The sequence below is a fragment of the Cylas formicarius genome, unplaced genomic scaffold, assembly GCF_029955315.1.
Source record: "Cylas formicarius isolate icCylForm1 unplaced genomic scaffold, icCylForm1.1 PGA_scaffold_8__14_contigs__length_24414737, whole genome shotgun sequence".
NCBI lineage: Eukaryota > Metazoa > Arthropoda > Insecta > Coleoptera > Brentidae > Cylas > Cylas formicarius.
The window spans coordinates 6,803,723-6,821,158 of NW_026844361.1; the positions used below are offsets into that span (position 1 = coordinate 6,803,723).

Consider the following 17,436-nt stretch of genomic DNA (forward strand, 5'->3'; position numbering starts at 1 on the left):
GTATATTTGGATATATTCCGTAGCCAAACATAGAGAATTACAAAGCGTATGTTTTAAGGCACACTTAAAGTCTTCAACAGTTCACAAAAATAAACTCGGTCTCGGTTCTGTTTGTACTGGAGATAGTCGCCCACTGAAAGTCGACTCGGGGGCTCTTAAACCATCGGATGGTCCGATGACGAGCCTCCCCTGCCCTGTAGAAAGTAACTAAGGATGTCTATCGGCAGTGGGAAGATGATGGTCGAGTTTTTCTCAGCTGATATGTTGTTTAAAGTCTGGAGGTACCTCAGCTGCAAAAGAACATCCCAATTCAGAACATCATCCACTATAAAGTCACCAAAAGTCGCAGATAATATACAGCACAGTATATGCAGGTAAGTTGTCTCTTGAAAACACAATAGACCAACCTGCAAAGCAGCGGGACTTTCGTTGATCACGTCCGAAGCTTCTTTGAGCGCCCTGGACGCCTTCATCTCTCCTTCAGCGGCAATAACTTTGGCCCTTGCTTCCCTAGATGCTTCTGCTTCCGCGGCCATCGCCCTCTGAAGCTGTTGCGGTAAGCTCACGTCTTTGCTGCAAAAACAGACTATTGCATCTGCGTGCGCAAGAAGAGTGAACCGCTTACATTTCGACTCGTTCTACCTTTACACCCCAAGGGTCGGTCGCCACATCCAGAGACGTCTGCATTGCGTGCGAGATGGCTTCTCTATCCGACAGGATTTCCGCTAGATTCCTGGTGCCCAGTATATTTCTCAAGGTCGTCATAGCCAGAAGGCGAGTGGAATTGCTGCAACAAATGTTCGAAGAAGTTTTTCAGGAGTTTCCGTTGCTCACCTATAGTTCGTAACTTTAACGACAGCCTTTAAAGGGTCTTGGATTCGGTAGTAGACCACCGCGTCTACCGTTACGGTCACTGAGTCTTTGGTTAAAGCCTGGAAGACGAGAGACAGTGAGTTATAGTCGATACAGAGCATGAAACTGACCTCTTGCGGAGGTACGTCGAACGAGATAGTCCTCAGGTCCACCTTGCAGTAGCTGTCGACGCAAGGTAGAATGAAGAAGATGCCTGGACCCCTAGCTCCGCCCGTTCTCAGTCTGCCTAGTCTGAAGATGACAGCCCGTTCGTATTCTTGCACTACCTATACCGTTTAGAGATCATTAAAAATGGTGTGCTATGTATACGTTTGGCGATACCTTGAAACACCAGAAGAGGGAAAAAGGCATCGTGATGATCAGGAGAATGACAGATCCCAGCGTAGCGACAAATTCAACGCATCCCATGCTGTTCGGCCTTTCTGAAAAAAAAAATGCATTGTACCCGAAAGATTTCTCCACTCTCTGCTTTCCGATTTTGCTTTCATCTTTTGTCCACCCGAACGTATTGTAAATGCCGCATATAGACGTACCTTTAGGGAAATCCATTTGATTTGATAACATAAATTCCGCAGTAAATGTTTTTACCGACGAGCGCGGTCTAAACGATTTTTATGTAACTTTAATAACGTAATAAGAAATTAACATTTGCTAGTTCCGATTGGAATTTATATTGCTAATTATAATTTATTTAGACCTCCTTGGCAATAATTCATCGATCCATTTATAATTCGTGTTTACGGGGCCATTCGAAACATTCGAATCATCGGATTGAAAAAATCAATCAAAAATATCAAAGAAAATTTTAGTTAAAAGTCGTTGCGATTGACTCCTTCCCTATTAGTTCATACGCATCACAATAAAAAAAAAATACTAAGCCAATCAGAGCACACATCCGATACGCCCAAGCAGTTGCGATTGGCCTGTTACTGGAATAGGCGTTAATTCAATTTCAAGGGCAAACGTTAAGAGAGACTTAAATTAAAGACGGAGGCAGCGAGAATTTACGAGCGGTAAAGGACTTGTCTAATTTCAATATTGGCTATTTTTATCAGGCGTCGACTGCTCGCTACCCCGACGTTGTCGACAATTTTATTCTTTGTAACGTCGTAAAACGGAGTGTGTTGATTGTTCAGCGGGACTTTTTTAAGGAAAACGCCAATTCCCGCCGGTCATAAACGAGAATGTACGGCCCCGCGGAATTATTTACGTCCTCCACGTTTTATCGGTCGTCGTTAAACCATCATTTTCGAGCGCGGTTGCCATATTTAAACCATGTTAATAATAATATCAGGTTTACTTTACGGCACGATAAGATTAGTTTATTTGAATATTACTGTTTCTTTTTAAATTGCCTAATCGAATAGTTTCTTTTTCTTCCTCATTCTTTACTCATCATTTACTGATATTTTAATTTTGTTATATCACTCAACCGAAAACTTCAATTACAGAGTGGGAACAGTACAGGATGTCTCATTCTGGGTACATTTGCCAGATATCTCCGTTATTTTTATACATATAAAGTGTGCGGTGTAGACTACTTTTTCGTGAAACTAAAGGTGCCGTTAACAAAATTTTCATAATCTTTTGTTTTCGAGATGCAGAGCGAAATTGTAACTCAACTAACAGATAATTTATCGGGAATGTGAAAAATCCGGCCATCGGAATCGGTATACTAGGCCAGGTCAAGAAGTTATTGGATCTTACTTCATTTTTTTTTAATAAAAGACCCTGTAGAATTATAGATTATAAAATTTGTAGACTATGGTATTGTTTATTACAACAAACACAAACAATCTCAAATGTTCTCAACGATTTATGTATCGATTTAAAGCAGTTTATTTCCGTTTTTTTGGTATTTTCGTTTGATTGATACTCAATTTTCTTCAATAATGGCAGCTTATGCCATAAATGCTAAGCTTATGTTTCGTTGACATAAGCAAAGCATGTATTTGTTTTTCAATTGTTTATTTTTGTTATTTCTAACTTTCTATTCAACTAAGCATTTATTTTGGAAAAATCTTATTTATTTGCTTGTGGGCGAAAATAATTCTACAAGATGTCCTATTTAAAAAAAATGAAGTAGAGTTCTACAACGTTTTGACCTGGCCCTGTATAGATAGATAGATAGATTCATTTATTGACTACATTTCGTACAAAAGGGACGTATAATTGTAGCAAGTATACAGGTTTATAGCGCATCGATACCAGTGACAGTGTCAATGTATGCTCGCAGGGAGTAAAAACAATGACGTTGTAGGAATTCTTTAATAGTATGTTTAAATTTTCTATTGCTCATCTTTTTCACGGTACCTGGCAAAACATTATACAATTTCAGGTTCAATGAGTTGCTCTCAGACTTCCTCAGTCTAAACCTAGGCCGTCTAAGGAGATCCCCCGAACGAGTTGGATCGCCATGGCAATCGGAATTAGCGCTAAAGTTTCCTTTCGTTCTTTGTATCTCTAATAACTGGTAGTAGATACACATGCAAGGAAGGGGCATCACTTTGAATTTTTTAAAATAAGGTTGACAATGCTCCCTATATCCTATATTAGCAACGACTCGAATCACCCCACAGCACCGTGCCATAGCATAAGTGTGAATGCAACAAAGAAAAATAGACCATAGGCAGAGTCCTTGTTCCTATCAGGCCTCCCGGTCGTCGAAGAACGAATATGTTGCTGGACAATCTATTTTTCAGGTCTGAGATATGTTGTTTCCAATTTAGACTATCATCGATCCTAATGCCACGGACTGTCCACTATTTATCAAGCAATTGGAGGAAAACACAATACTCTGGGTCTTGTCTAAATTTCATTTAAAATAATTATTTTCGAACCAGACATTAGCCCTGTCCTCCAACATGCCAACCCTAACGGATAACTCCTCGATACTCTTAGCAGATGTAGTGAAGGATGTATCGTCGGCAAACATCACGAACTGATTGGGGGCCAAGAAATGATAAAGGTCATTTATGTAGATTCTAAATAGTAGCGGGCCAAGGACGGAACCCTGGGGCACCCCGCTTCTACTGATTCAAGTGACGAACGGTCATCCTGGTATTCTACAAACTGCTGTCGGCCCTGCAAGTAGGACGCTATAAGATCTAAGGGCAGACCTCGTATACCATATCTGTATAGCTTTTTAATAAGAAGCTGGTGAGAAACACAGTCGAAGGCCCTAGAGAGATCACACAAGGTCAAACCAACTAATTCACCCCCCTCGAGGCATATACCACGAGATACCACGGAAAAGTAGCGAAAATAGGACCCCCGGTACAAATTAACAGGGCCAAACAGAAGAGAGGACTTTAAACATTATGCTGTTTTTAAATGGGAGAGAGTTATAAATCTTTATTGAACTGTTAAACTTAAGGTCTTTCTTAGGCGTAGATTGCACCTATTGTAATCGTTTAGCGTCCGCATTATGTGAAGTAGACGGCTAGGTAACTGACTGTGCCTTAAAATGCAAACCCATACAACAAACATAAAACGAAAACACAGAAAAACTTAATCTAAGATAAATGTAAAGTATAATAATTTGTGATGTTACATTCCTTGAACTCTTAAGTCGGTTGTAGGAACTCAAATTCATTTTATTGATTTTGGTCATTCTGATCCTTGAACTGGGTATTTAGTGTTTAAAATTAATATTCTGGTTACTTTCACGCAGCTGTTGACTAAAGTTCATTCTTGAATTAATAATATTTTTGAATTAGCTGCTGAGAAACAAATTAATAACACTGCGCTTCCTAAAAATGAGAAAATTATCCATACCCATGTATTCAAAGCTTTTCACCACCAATAGTTGAAAAGTGTTCGCATATGACTCGTTTTCGTCAGTCAACTATATACCCCCCACTGCACGAAGATAAACAGTTTCAGAAAGATATTCTGAAAAATGTAGTTATGATCCTAATTTAGAAACTATTTAACTTATTACTATTAGTCATTACATTTTATAACTCTTAATGAGAGTTAGAACATTTACTTTTCTTCTAAACTGTATAGTATAAAATGTTGGCTCCTCTTTTAGCTGTCATATTGATCCGCTTAGGAAAGTTAAGAGAATCAGTTGACATATTTTCCGTCGCTACTTAAACAATACAGACAATTAATTCTTCTAAAAGCGTAATTTTGGAGTTTTCTCTAATGCTAGGAACAAATCTAACAAAACACCTACTGAAAAAAATGGATAACATAATCAAAATTAAATAAAATAAGATGATGATAATAATTTAAATAAAAGGCATGACCTAATTTGAAAAACATTGTAATTATAACCGTTGAAAGGCAAAAAAAGAAAAAAATGACAATAAGAATAAGAATAATAATAAGAAACAACCCAAGATTTAAATTTAAATTTAAATCAACCCTGCATAGATATCCACTCCGACCCTAGGTGTAAGATTATTCAGCTTTTCCACAACTAACCACTAGTTATAAAGAGGACATCCAAACAGTACGTGGAATAGAGTTTCTTAACAGTACGTGGAATACAGTTTCATTTTCGTGGAGATTACATACAGAGGAAAGTTCAGTATGGTTAAGTTTATATGACTCTTTATACGTGAATTGTGTGAAGTGATTATTCCTTAGTTTAAGTTTAGCCAGATCCTGGATGTGAGGAATGGTAAATTAGAGCTAAGTTATTTTGGAAACCAGTAACTAACTGTAGTAAAACATCGTTTAGTGGGAATTTCAAGCGAAGTCAAGATCAGTCTGAGAGCAAATTTCTTTGTATTTAATAAAGATGTTAGGCAAAGTGCGTTTTAGAGATATAAGAAAATCCGGTGTTCGCAAGTCAGTATATTTAATGCCTTGGAATCCATTCTAAGAAAGTTTAGACACATTTTAAGTATAGTTTAGTATGGTGTGGTAAGTTTAGTTTAGTGATTTTTAAATGAATTATACCACAATCCAGTCGTAAAAGAGTAGGAGATGGAGATTTCGGTAACATTAAGAAATGTTTGAAGAAGATTGGAGATAAATTTATTTTTATAAAACATGCTAAAAGCAGAATCTGTACACTTTTGGGTTCTGGTTACCGAAAATTTTGCCATTTCCTTAAAAAATGAAAAATAAGAGAAAGTAACTAACCAAGCTCCCCTCCAGAAAGAATTTGCCCTACCTCGCTTAAAGGAAATCATTTTGGTTTTTGAGACATTAACTACTAATTTGTTCAACAGAACATAATTTTCAAGAGTTTTTAACTTGCTTGTGTGTGTTGTGTTGCTTAAAGCCAAGAATGTTTGCCAGAAATACTAAAAAAGGATATGGACTCAAAGAATAGATGTAATATCAATTTTCTCTGAACATCGGTCTAAAGCTCTAATAGTGGCTGAAGCATTCTCGAATAGGGGTTAGGACTGAAAGCTCTTCGAAAATCAACAAAGACGGCATAAAACTTTCGGCCTTTCAAATGCAAGCACAATTGTATGATAGAATGTAGCAATGCAAATACTGGACTTCTGGATAATGTCGACAGCAGAGTCCCATCTCAGAAGCCTCAGAGGTATGTTCGTAAATTCCTTCACTACCGTTTTCAGCAAAGCATTTGATCGGAAATTGAAAGGCTCATTTCTGTCTCCCTTCTTGTTAAGCACTAACAAAACAATTTCGCACCAGCTGGAGGGTACTTTACCTTTAAGTAAGGTATTTGAAAAAAGAAAGCGAACTTATGACAGCAAGTTTTTAAGACAAGATTTTTAAAAATTCATAAATAATTTATTGATTGATTACAAGTTGGATTTCATTCAGTCGGTAAAATAGTAAATAAATGACCCTTTGTCTTCTGAGAGGATAAACAGCAATAAAAAGAGAGAACCCTTTGCACTCGTATATGTGTCCTTTCGCGAGTATACTGTACTCGGACTATTATTTGATCTACTAATCTGTCTACTCGGATTTTTTATATTGGATATTTCTTTTAATTAAAAATGTCGCTGTGTAAAAACTATATATTTTTTTAATATTTGATTATCATTATCATAATCACTACCACTATTATTAAATAAATTCATACAAAATATAAAAAACTTACATCCTATAATGTTATAGTTTATGGTACATTTCGAAGCAGTCATCAATGTGTAGTCAAGGCTTACGGGTACAAGTATCACAAATATACCTAGTTTCCCGCTTGCCGCCTTGTATTTTACGGTTAGAACATACCGTAAAATACATCCATCATTTTGGAGTAAAATATATAATTTACCATTTAGCCGCACTTCTGTAACTACAGATCATGGTCTTTGCCAGAAATTTTGGACCCCGCCAAAAGTTTTTTGTCATCTCGTCAACCAATTCCCGAACAAACTTTAGATGTGTCATTGTTTTTTTGTTTTGATCCCGTAGTGAAATTTTATATAATAAATATGCATTGACACTAGGCATTTCGAGTCCCCAGAAAAATAACTTTCGCCGCCACTTCCTCAGGGAACAGTATGACGCTGAATAAGGGTGTGGCTTATTTACAACTTGCAAGTTACCTCCATATACTATTCTGTTGATAGGTTGTGTTTCTGAAATATGGCAATTACATCAAATTACCTTATCTGCATGCAAATTTATCTTCCGGGAATGTTGGCTTTTTGAATAGTACCTGTCAAATGAACATTCAGTTTTAACAATTCTTCTGCAAGTGGAAAGCTCGTATGGTATCTATCGGTGTAAAAATGATATCCTCTATATCCTGGGTTATTGTCTAATAATTTTTGACACAAATGTAAGACTATCCTTGTGCGTACAAGTAAATCAGGTCTCACTAAATCTTCCGATGTGAAGCTTCCTTAGTACGGCAAAATTGAATAAAGATAAGGTATTTTGGCGTTAGAATGTTGTGACCAATACTACGGGAAATTAGATAAGATTATCGTCCCCATATTTAGGACAACAAAGTATCTACCCACGTTTTGACAACCTTTTCGGTGCAATTTTACGTCTAGCGTAGTTATTTGTTTGTTCCACTATTTTTATTATTAGCTAAAAAAGGGCTTGAAAAAGTCTATGGGTTTTGTACAAGTATCAGGAATCCTGTCTGGTATCTGATCGTGGCATGTGACGTCCTCTCCTGGACCAAAATAACCAGGTTGTGTTATGTCCTCGATATCTTCACTACTGCTTGAACTTGGCAATTCATTTTCAATTTCACCTTGCAAAAATTTCTTGGGCATTTGAATTTTTTTTTTCGATATATATACACCAAACAAAAATACACCGAACTTTATCCAATCGTGTTAGTTATAAAGCTGAGTAATATTCAAAATGCAAAAATGGTGCACATATGAACTGAAGTGGTTGAAATATATACATCAACATATATCAAAGAAACAGCTTACGATGGCATGTATAAAATAAATATCATGCAATCTTTTATTTTTACATAAAAATGTCCTCAACGAAGGTTTAAGAAAGCAAGGGGGAAAAGGGGATGACAGACCGCCCAACCTGCTGTAATGATAAGACATGGTGTGCCGCCTATAAGACGACATACGAGTGCAAAGGGTTAACGACACAATAAAACGTATAAAATAGTAACTAATTGCGCTTGAAAGTGACAATAATGGGAAAGGGGATATGAGAAGGAAGAAACAAAATTCGAAATTAATGAAAAATGCGCGAGCGCATTGCGCGAAGCCCGTACATCCCCTCCAAGTTGTAAAACACATTCTATTGCCAGTACACATCTCAAAACACATTCTATTGGTGGTAGGGATTTCTTATTACGTCACTCACCGTACTCCAGGAAAAACTCGAAGCCGCCGGACTCTGTCCTCCTCAAACCGCCTCTCATTCACCCGCGAATTGACCGTGACGTTGCCGCTCGAAGGATCCCGCCAAAATGTCCGAAACGTCGACCCGACGGTCGATGAGACGCAACTAGTTCTATATATAGAGCTAATCGGACCGTTAGACGCGGAAATGGGGTAAACAATGGCGCTGCGGGCATTTTAATTTGGCTTCTTCGTTCGCGGCGCCACATTTTTATACAGGGTGCGTCAATTGGGATGACAGTCTCGAGAGGTAAACGTAAAGGCAGACATGACGAAATGTTTCGTAATTTGGTCGGTTATTAATCTTCTATGATTTTGAATCGAATTTCCTACTGCCGTAACTTATGTTTTATATGCAATTTGAAAGAAGCGAAAATGCAAAGAAAGGAAAATTACAACAAACTTATAACTTGCCAAAGATGTCAAACTTAAAAAATACATATCTTCTTAGCAATCTCTCAGTGAATTTGGTTTTAGGTTAATCGGGCCTCTATCAAAATTGTTAATCGGCACTTTTTATATATTTTCGGAATTAACCAATTAGAAGTACAAAATTATTCGACTCTCGTTGTACTTTAAAATGCGCTTTGGCGAAATTACGACAACAAAAAATTATTTTCAGCAGCTTGATCGGAAACAAATGCATTAAAATCACTTAAGGGATCACACCTCACGAATTTTGTTCATAAACTGCTGTTTGACGGAAGCCACTGCCGAAAATAAATAATCCTTAAGATTTTTTCTTAGTTTCATTTCATTTCATTTATTAGCATGTTACAAACGTAGAAAATGTATACAATCCTATATAGCAATGAAATGTAACATGATATAACAATTCGACAACACAAAACACAAAGGATAATAAATAAAACATGAAGCGCTCTGTGGTCATCTACAATAAAAGTTGAACGAAGATTATCACAGAAACTTCCTCCATGCTGTAAAATGATTGCTTTATTAAAAAATCTTAAGTATGTAGGCCCTTGGTAGCGTAAGAATTTTAAGCTCGGAGAATTTAGATCTAACATCTGAATTTGAGTTTTGTGATTATTTTAATTACCCTACGTTGTAGGCCAAAGGCTCTTGCTGCACCGGGAGCCAATTACAGCTGATTTATTCTCAGTAATATATTACAATCTACAGTGCCCTTCAAGCTAAGTATTAGAAAAATGTTTTTTGATATTTTTTTAGACACAGGTCGTTGATATATATGTGGCAAAAGTTATCGATGATATACTTAATAGCCACAAGCCTAGTTTAAAACTTACTATACTAGGTTTCCTAATGCCCTAGAGTTATAAAATATACATTTTGCAATGACAGGGATCAATAAGCAGGCTACACAACTAAAAGATTATATCGTAAAGAGGAGTTTGGTGAATGAAAATAATGTTACAGCAACGTAAGTGCAGGTAGGTTATTGGAATGACATATATAACAAAACAAGATTTTAATTGTAGACAAGAGGCAGATAGCTGAGATATTAATTATTTTAATATTAAGTAAATAAAAGCTTATATAGAAGTAAAAGAGGAGACTTGTAATAAATAATATTTAAAAACAATATACCATTTACAAGAGGGTTTCGACGTCCCTTATTTTAAAAAAAATGTTATGCCTTGCTGGAAACACTTTTATTTTCGCCGATACCAATTCTATAGGGTTAAATTCACTGTGATATGGCGGAAGGAGAAGTCCCGTTATATTTCGTTTTGAAGCGATATCATATTTAGTACAAAGAGCTTTGTCAGCATGTTCTTCTTCTTCTTGTACCATCTTCCAGTTTACCTTGGAAACTGCCAATCGAGACAGTCCCACTGATGTTCTATTTCACCACTGTGTTTGATTATTCAACCAGGAATCTATTGTTCTATCAGGTGCTCTTTTTCCGTCTATTTTATCCTGCATGATGAGCTGCAGTAATTCATATTCGTCTAAACGAATTGATGGTTAATAATGGATGATGATTGATGTTTCTGACACTATTTGTAGATGGGATCCTCAGGACTAGCCTCTACTTCCACATTTCGAAGGCTGCTATTCTTTTCAACAGCACTTTTGAGACAGTCCATGCCTCCATTCCGCATAGCAACCCTGCACATACATAACATTTCATAATCATTTTCCGGCGTTCTATGGCGAGATTACGGTTATACAGAAATGTTCTCATTTTGAAGCCCGTTTTATTAAGCTTTTAATCCCGGTGTCTTTTCTTCACTCTTCTGTGATGAAAGTACAAAAATTTCTTCTATGCCGACTGTAACTGATGTACGTATTTGTTGGCGTTCGACTACCATCTATCTATATCTACCCGTAGCGTGTGAGTGTGACATTTCTGCATGGAATTTAGCTATTGATAAAAAAGACTGGAAACTTTTCTGTTTAGTGCCAAGTTTTTAGCTTCTAGCCTATAGCGACTACCATATAATTTGTTTTATTGATGTTTATTTTCAATTCACACCGATTACTGCCTTTATCATTGTATCAAAAAGCTGGTGCAGATCTACCAAATTTTCTGCCATTAACAAACTGTCATCTGCAATCTGAAATTACTTGATCAATGTTCCATTAACATTGACACCACCTGTCGCATTTTGCAGTGCTTCCATGTAGATTGACTCAGAGCATACATTAAAGAGTGCCATCCTTGCTTCACTTCCCGTTGATTCTCGGTCTAGAATCTCGTCAGCACTGTGTTTGAAGGACAACATTTGGAATAAAGATTGAATATCAATGAGAGATCTTCACGATTTAGATAGAGTTTTCTTAGTACTTCGATAAGCTTATCATGACGCACCCTGTCAATGCCTTCTTGTAATATATAAACACTGCGTTGTTGACTAGTTGTTGGACTAGTATCGATTTGTAAACCCAAACTGTGTATCTGTTAACACCAATTCGCATTTTTTATAAATTCTCCCATGGACCACCTTGAAAATCAATTTAAGCATATCGCATGTAATACTTGTCAAACGGAAGGAAGTATTCACGACGCTTGGGACGTGAGTCTTTGGGGAAGTGATGAATATCGATTTTAGCTATTCTTTCCTGCGAAGGCGCGGGTATTTTTTCGGATCTTCTTGAACGGTCGGTGACATCTACGACTAAATGCTAGTACAAGCTACAGCCAAGGAATCTATTTTTGATACCAACGTGAGTAATATTGTACCTTTTCCCGGGAGTGATTTTATTCCTGATAGACCATCCTTGCGTGGAAGCTTGCGTCGCGCTTTTTAAATTGTTACCCTGTCATATTTTGCCAACAATAAATCCTTCGTTTCGCTTCGATACTGTCTAACTGCTCTCAAATATAGTTGTCGTCTTTTTCTATTAAAAGTGATAATCTGTGTTTAGTTTTTTGGTAACGAAAAGGCATTTCTAGAATGAAGTTTACGAACAACTATCGGGAAGTACCTTCTAATTTTAAACATTAAAACAAGTTAGTCAAGTGTCTTGCGTATAAGAACTTGTCCGTGTCCCTGTTACTCTCGGACAATTGACAATCATGATAGGTACAACACCATGCCAATGGAATACAGCTCAGACCACTAAATTTTAAAGTTCAATTACGTATTAAAATACTAACATAAGTACTAAATTTACCCAATTTCCTTTCATAAAAATGTACGGTCCTGTCAAATGATTTAAGTACATTTTCAGCATATTTTAAAAATTTAAATATTTAGAAATTGTTTAGCGATCGTCTGACAATACTGTTTCGTTTCACCATTTCCTTTTTCTTTTCTTCAAATATTAAATTTAAGAGTTAAAAAATTACACCCAGTATTCGATAGTCGACACTCACTCCTGGAAGTCTGCACTTGTGACCTTTTAATCTTGTAATTATTAATACCGGAATGGCAAAAAGTTACATCATACCCGGTGTATACGAAACGTTTTAGGTAAAGTCTGTTCATAGGTATAAGAAAGTGACTAACTGATACGAATTAAGGAAAGACCCGGGCAAGCTGTAAGAATGAAATATGGCCAAACAGGGCCATACTTTGCTTAGAATTTAATTATTTGGGGTTTTGCTAGGAAATATACTAAACAATATTTATGTATGTAACTAAAATAAAATTACAAATTATTTTTATTACCTACTTAAATTACTTAAAATTATTCACATAATATATCAGTATCACTATCGCTATCATCATTTGCAATATGGATATACGATTGTTCTGCTTTTTCTATATGTTTAACAGAATTTGCCCAACTTTGTGAAGGGATGTTAAAAACTTCGGTTTCTATAACTGAGGACATTGGAGTTAACACGGGGAAAAACATTGTTACGACGAATGGCAGATTTCAGTTGGTGCCCAACATGTTCAATGGGATTAAATATATAGTGGTAAGGTGGAAGCCTTAAAACTGTATTCCCTAGATTCTTTGCATAATTATCACATACGTATTCCTTTTCTAGATTCAAGCTTTGTAGAACCTCAATTAATTGCTTTTTAGTATAACCTTTCTGGAAATAAATGTCGTTATTATACATGTAGTTTTGGATTGTTGCTTTTATGTCACATGAGAAAGGGGTTTTAGTCAACTGTGATAACTTGCATTGTCCATTACAATGACGCTATTAGGAGGAATGTTTGGAACTATTATGTTTTTAAACCAACTTTCAAATAAATCAGCGGTGGTGTCTTCATGGTAATCCAGAGAAGAATCTCTAATATTTTTCGCAGACAGAGAAAGTCCATTTGGAATCCAACCATCTTTAGAGCCAGCATGCAAAATAGTTACTCTTTTATCAGTTGAGTCAACCCGTCAACCCAACCCTTTTCCGGGGCATAAGTGTCGAACCAGGTTTCATCCAAGTAAATAATTGGCCTTTGCTGTTCTCTGTAAATCCTAATTTTTTCTAGATATTCCAGTCGGCATTCCCGAATTCTAAAAGATTCCATTAAAACTTGCCTTTTGCCAATTTTTTTAAATCTAAAACCCATGTGTTGAATACACTTCCTTAAGGTAGTTCTGCCACATTTAACACAGGTTTCATCTTTTTCAAGCCTCCTAATTAAGATATCTAATGTAGGCACGCTTTGTTCCTCGTATAACTGGTAAATTTTGCGCCGTATTATATCTTGATCACTTTCATCTACACTCGAGAAAATGTCAGCATCGCTTCTTTTTTTGCTCGCTGAAATAGCATTATTCACAATTTTCCATACAGTTGATGTTGGAATTTTCGTCGATGTGGCCGTTTCTTCTAAAGATGCTTGCTTGCTGGCACCACGTTCAATGAGAGTCAAATAAACATTGTTTATAACTTGCTTAGTGTCAACAGAATAGTGTTTTCTACATTTGGGCGGAAGCATCTCCTGAGATACACTAGACTCGCACATATTTTGCATAATTCGCACACGATTCAACACACGCTCTATTACACACCAAATAAGAATGATTACTAATAAACTGAAATTAAGTATTATACCAAACCAAAGAATATTAAACACAGGTAGGTATAAAATTATTTTCTATTACGGACCACAATTTTACCTGAATTTAAATTCCGAAACTTTAGGTAATAATCTTGTTGCATTATAAGTTAATGACCACCCTTGGATGATCCCATTTAAAAGCAATTGGTCACTTTCTTATATCTATGAACAGACCATACTCCTCAACTTACCCGTTTGATCGGACACTCCCATCGATTAAAAAGGAACAAACCGGAATTTTGGAACTACTTTTTCGAAAATCGCGCGATACCGACTATTTTATAGAGGTTTATTGGAACGACTGCTGGAACAAAACATCGACCGGCAAAAGTAGGGAGAGGAGTTTACAGAACAAGACGCAAAACAAAAACACCCGGTGGTTTCTCTAATAATAAACTCGGTTGAGATCCTCTATGGATTTAGTTATACGCGTTAGACGACATATGCGGCACTAGCGTTAATTGTTATTTTTTTACAGGCACGTATTAAACAGATTTAAATTTCGCATGTTATCGAATTATTGTTTCAAATAAATTATCCACTTATCAGTGAGTGAAAAAACGATTATTTCAAACGTATACCGTGTGCCAAATAAAACGATCCACTATACGATCTGGAAACCCATACGAGATACGAAAAAGTTTCGTGGAAAAGTCTATTGGACCTCCTGAAGATCATTAGATTATTAAGATTATTATAATTTTGTTGATGCAGGGTGCCCCAAAAGTGAATTTTTTCGATCCTTGGTTAAAATAAAGGTCACTTTCTTAAATAATTCCAATTTGAATTTTGCATAGTTTAGCGAGAAAGTGAGGTTATGTGTTTTTTTTCATATTTTGCTTGGCCCATATAAAATTGTGTTGTGACGCTACTGATCCAGGTATTGCAGCGAAAATTAAACCACAGAATAAGGAGATAATGCGCTACTCAATCAGTTTGACAGGTGCTCCTCAGCTTATAGATGGTGTCCCAAATAGGTAGTGCGGTTTTGGCGGATTCAATTAACGAAATCTCAAAATTTTCAAATGGTATATTTTTATTCAGATATCAACTTTAGGATAAAAAATAAGGTAAGTTTGTAATGTATCTCATATTTAAATTTTACTTACTTTTTGAGATATTCGAGGTTTAAGATAACACCCGTATAAATTCTTTTTGAATTTGTTGGCAATTATAGGTAATTTTTAAATAACAAAGACATGACACTAGTTCTTCTAAAGATATAATAAATTCTATTGCCAACAATACGGGGTGTGATTTAATACGTAAAAATTTTGAAAAAAAATCGACTCTACACTACACACTTTGACAGATTTAATAAAACTTCAGAATTCGTATTTAAAGCGACAGTTAATAGTTACTTATCTAGCTTAATTGAAAGTACCTAATAACCCAAAATAAATAATTAAAGTTTATAGGTTAACTAAAAAACTATAACATTTAAAATACAAATAAAATGTATACTAACAAAAAACTTGACAACTAGGAACTTTTTAAATAGGAATATGAAAAACAACCAAAACAAACAAAAATTTCAAAGTTTGTTTATACCTTAATGCGTCAAAAAAAAAGATAGTGATGTCATAGCCAATTACATTTTTAAATATTTTTAAGAGCAACATTTTGAACTAAATTTTACGGAATCAAAAAATAAATAAGAACTAAAAGTTCAGATTCAGATATTTTGACATGACAATTGTTTCGACAACACCGTGTCATTTCATGTTAAAATATATAATTTCGTGAAAATCTGAACTTTTAGTTCTTATTTATTTTGATAAACGGATTTACATCAAGTAAAAGCCACCTCAGTCCAATAAACCTTACGGGCCGAATTAACGAAACCTTTTTAGTTTACTATTTTTTATAGATTTATTTATTCGAATTTGTTACCTTGGTTAGTTAGCCTATAAACTTTAATTATTTATTTTTGTTATTAGGTATTTTTAATCAAGCTAGATAATTAACTATAAATGTTTCTTTGAATATGAATTCTGAAGTTTTATTAAATCTGTATTGTTAACAATAGGTTTTATTCGTATATCTGGAGTATTGTATCAGTAGTATCATGTCTTTGCTATTTAAAAATTACCTATAATTGGCAACTTTAAATTCAACAAGAATTTATACGGGTGTTATCTTAAACCGCGAATATCTCAAAAAGTTGGTAAAATTTAAATATAAGATAAATTACAAACTTACCTTATTTTTTGTCCTAGAATTGATATCTGAATAAAAATATAGGGTAATTCTATTTGAAAATCTTGAGGTTTTTCTTAATTGAATTCGCCAAAAACGGCACGACCTATGTGGGACACTTGCATAAGCAGAGGAGCATCTGTCATACTGATTGAGCAGTGCATCCTCAATCTGTGGTTAAATTTTCGTTGCAATACCTGAATCAGTAGCGTCACAACACAGTTTTATATGGGGCAAGCAAAATATGAAAAAAAAAAGCTTAACCTCAATTTCTGCCTAAACTATGCAAATTTCGAATAGGAATTTCTAAAGAAAGTGACCTTTATTTTAACCAAGTATTCAAAAAATGTCGAAATATGCAGGGTTTAAAATAAAAAAATTGTGATACTTAAATCTTCAGAAGAGTCCAAGAAATATTGGTACGAAACTTTTTTCCGTACCTCCTTATGGATTCCATATCGTATAATGGATCGTTTTATTTGGCACACGGTGTACATGGTTCCGTAAAATGACTGGAATTGAAAAGTCAACAGATTTTCAATTATTGTGGGAAATGCGGCTTAAGTTGAACCCCCAAAGAAAAATCCAAACAGATAAGTAAAAGTCCTTGATGAAGGCGTCAAAATTGTGGGCGAAGAAAAGTTCAAAAACACCCAACCTAAATAGAATTTAAATAGAAGTTGGCCAGAATGATATTTAAAAGAAAGTTTCCTAACCTTTCAGTTGTGTAATACGGGAAATTACGATGAGGGCATTTTTTGGAAGTCCTATTTATGATGCCTTTCTGACGTATTCTAACTTTATTCAAAAAAAAAAAATAAAAAGTTGCAGCGATAACACTCTAGGCACCATGAAACAGATTTACCACAGGAATTTTGTCAATTGCAACTGGACCCTTACGAACCATAGACCATCGAAGACAACGTCTTCAGTTTGCCCGAGCCGACATTTTGCCTTATTCGCGCATTGGCGCCACGTAATGGCCCATTTATTGGAGAAGAAATGTTATTACCTCAATGAACACTTATGGGACAACATAAGTCGACAGGTTAGAGCCTTACAATCTTACCGCTTCAATCTAGAATTTTAAATGAACTGTCATTGAACATAATTCAAACTGAACAAAATGAATTCAGAAA

At 35.5% G+C, this 17,436-nt stretch overlaps 1 protein-coding gene across 7 annotated transcripts in view; it reads right to left on the reverse strand.

Annotated features, from left to right (window-relative positions):
• The window catches only part of LOC132706768 (band 7 protein AAEL010189-like), a 25,486-nt gene continuing 8,050 nt past the window's right edge, over positions 1–17,436 (reverse strand). For 3 of the 7 annotated variants that reach the window (XM_060678296.1, XM_060678293.1, XM_060678291.1), the window contains exons 2-7: positions 1,195–1,295; positions 984–1,139; positions 835–932; positions 626–787; positions 408–573; positions 1–290 (exon numbers count right to left, since the gene is read on the reverse strand). In XM_060678296.1, the coding sequence (XP_060534279.1) occupies positions 156–290; positions 408–573; positions 626–787; positions 835–932; positions 984–1,139; positions 1,195–1,281 (804 nt within the window). In that variant the 5' untranslated portion in view covers positions 1,282–1,295 and the 3' untranslated portion in view covers positions 1–155. Of the gene's footprint in view, positions 291–407; positions 574–625; positions 788–834; positions 933–983; positions 1,140–1,194; positions 1,296–1,406; positions 1,452–8,610; positions 8,758–14,289; positions 14,411–17,436 lie in introns of those variants that run through there. The other 4 variants (XM_060678295.1, XM_060678292.1, XM_060678294.1 and 1 more) reach the window with 4 other exon arrangements.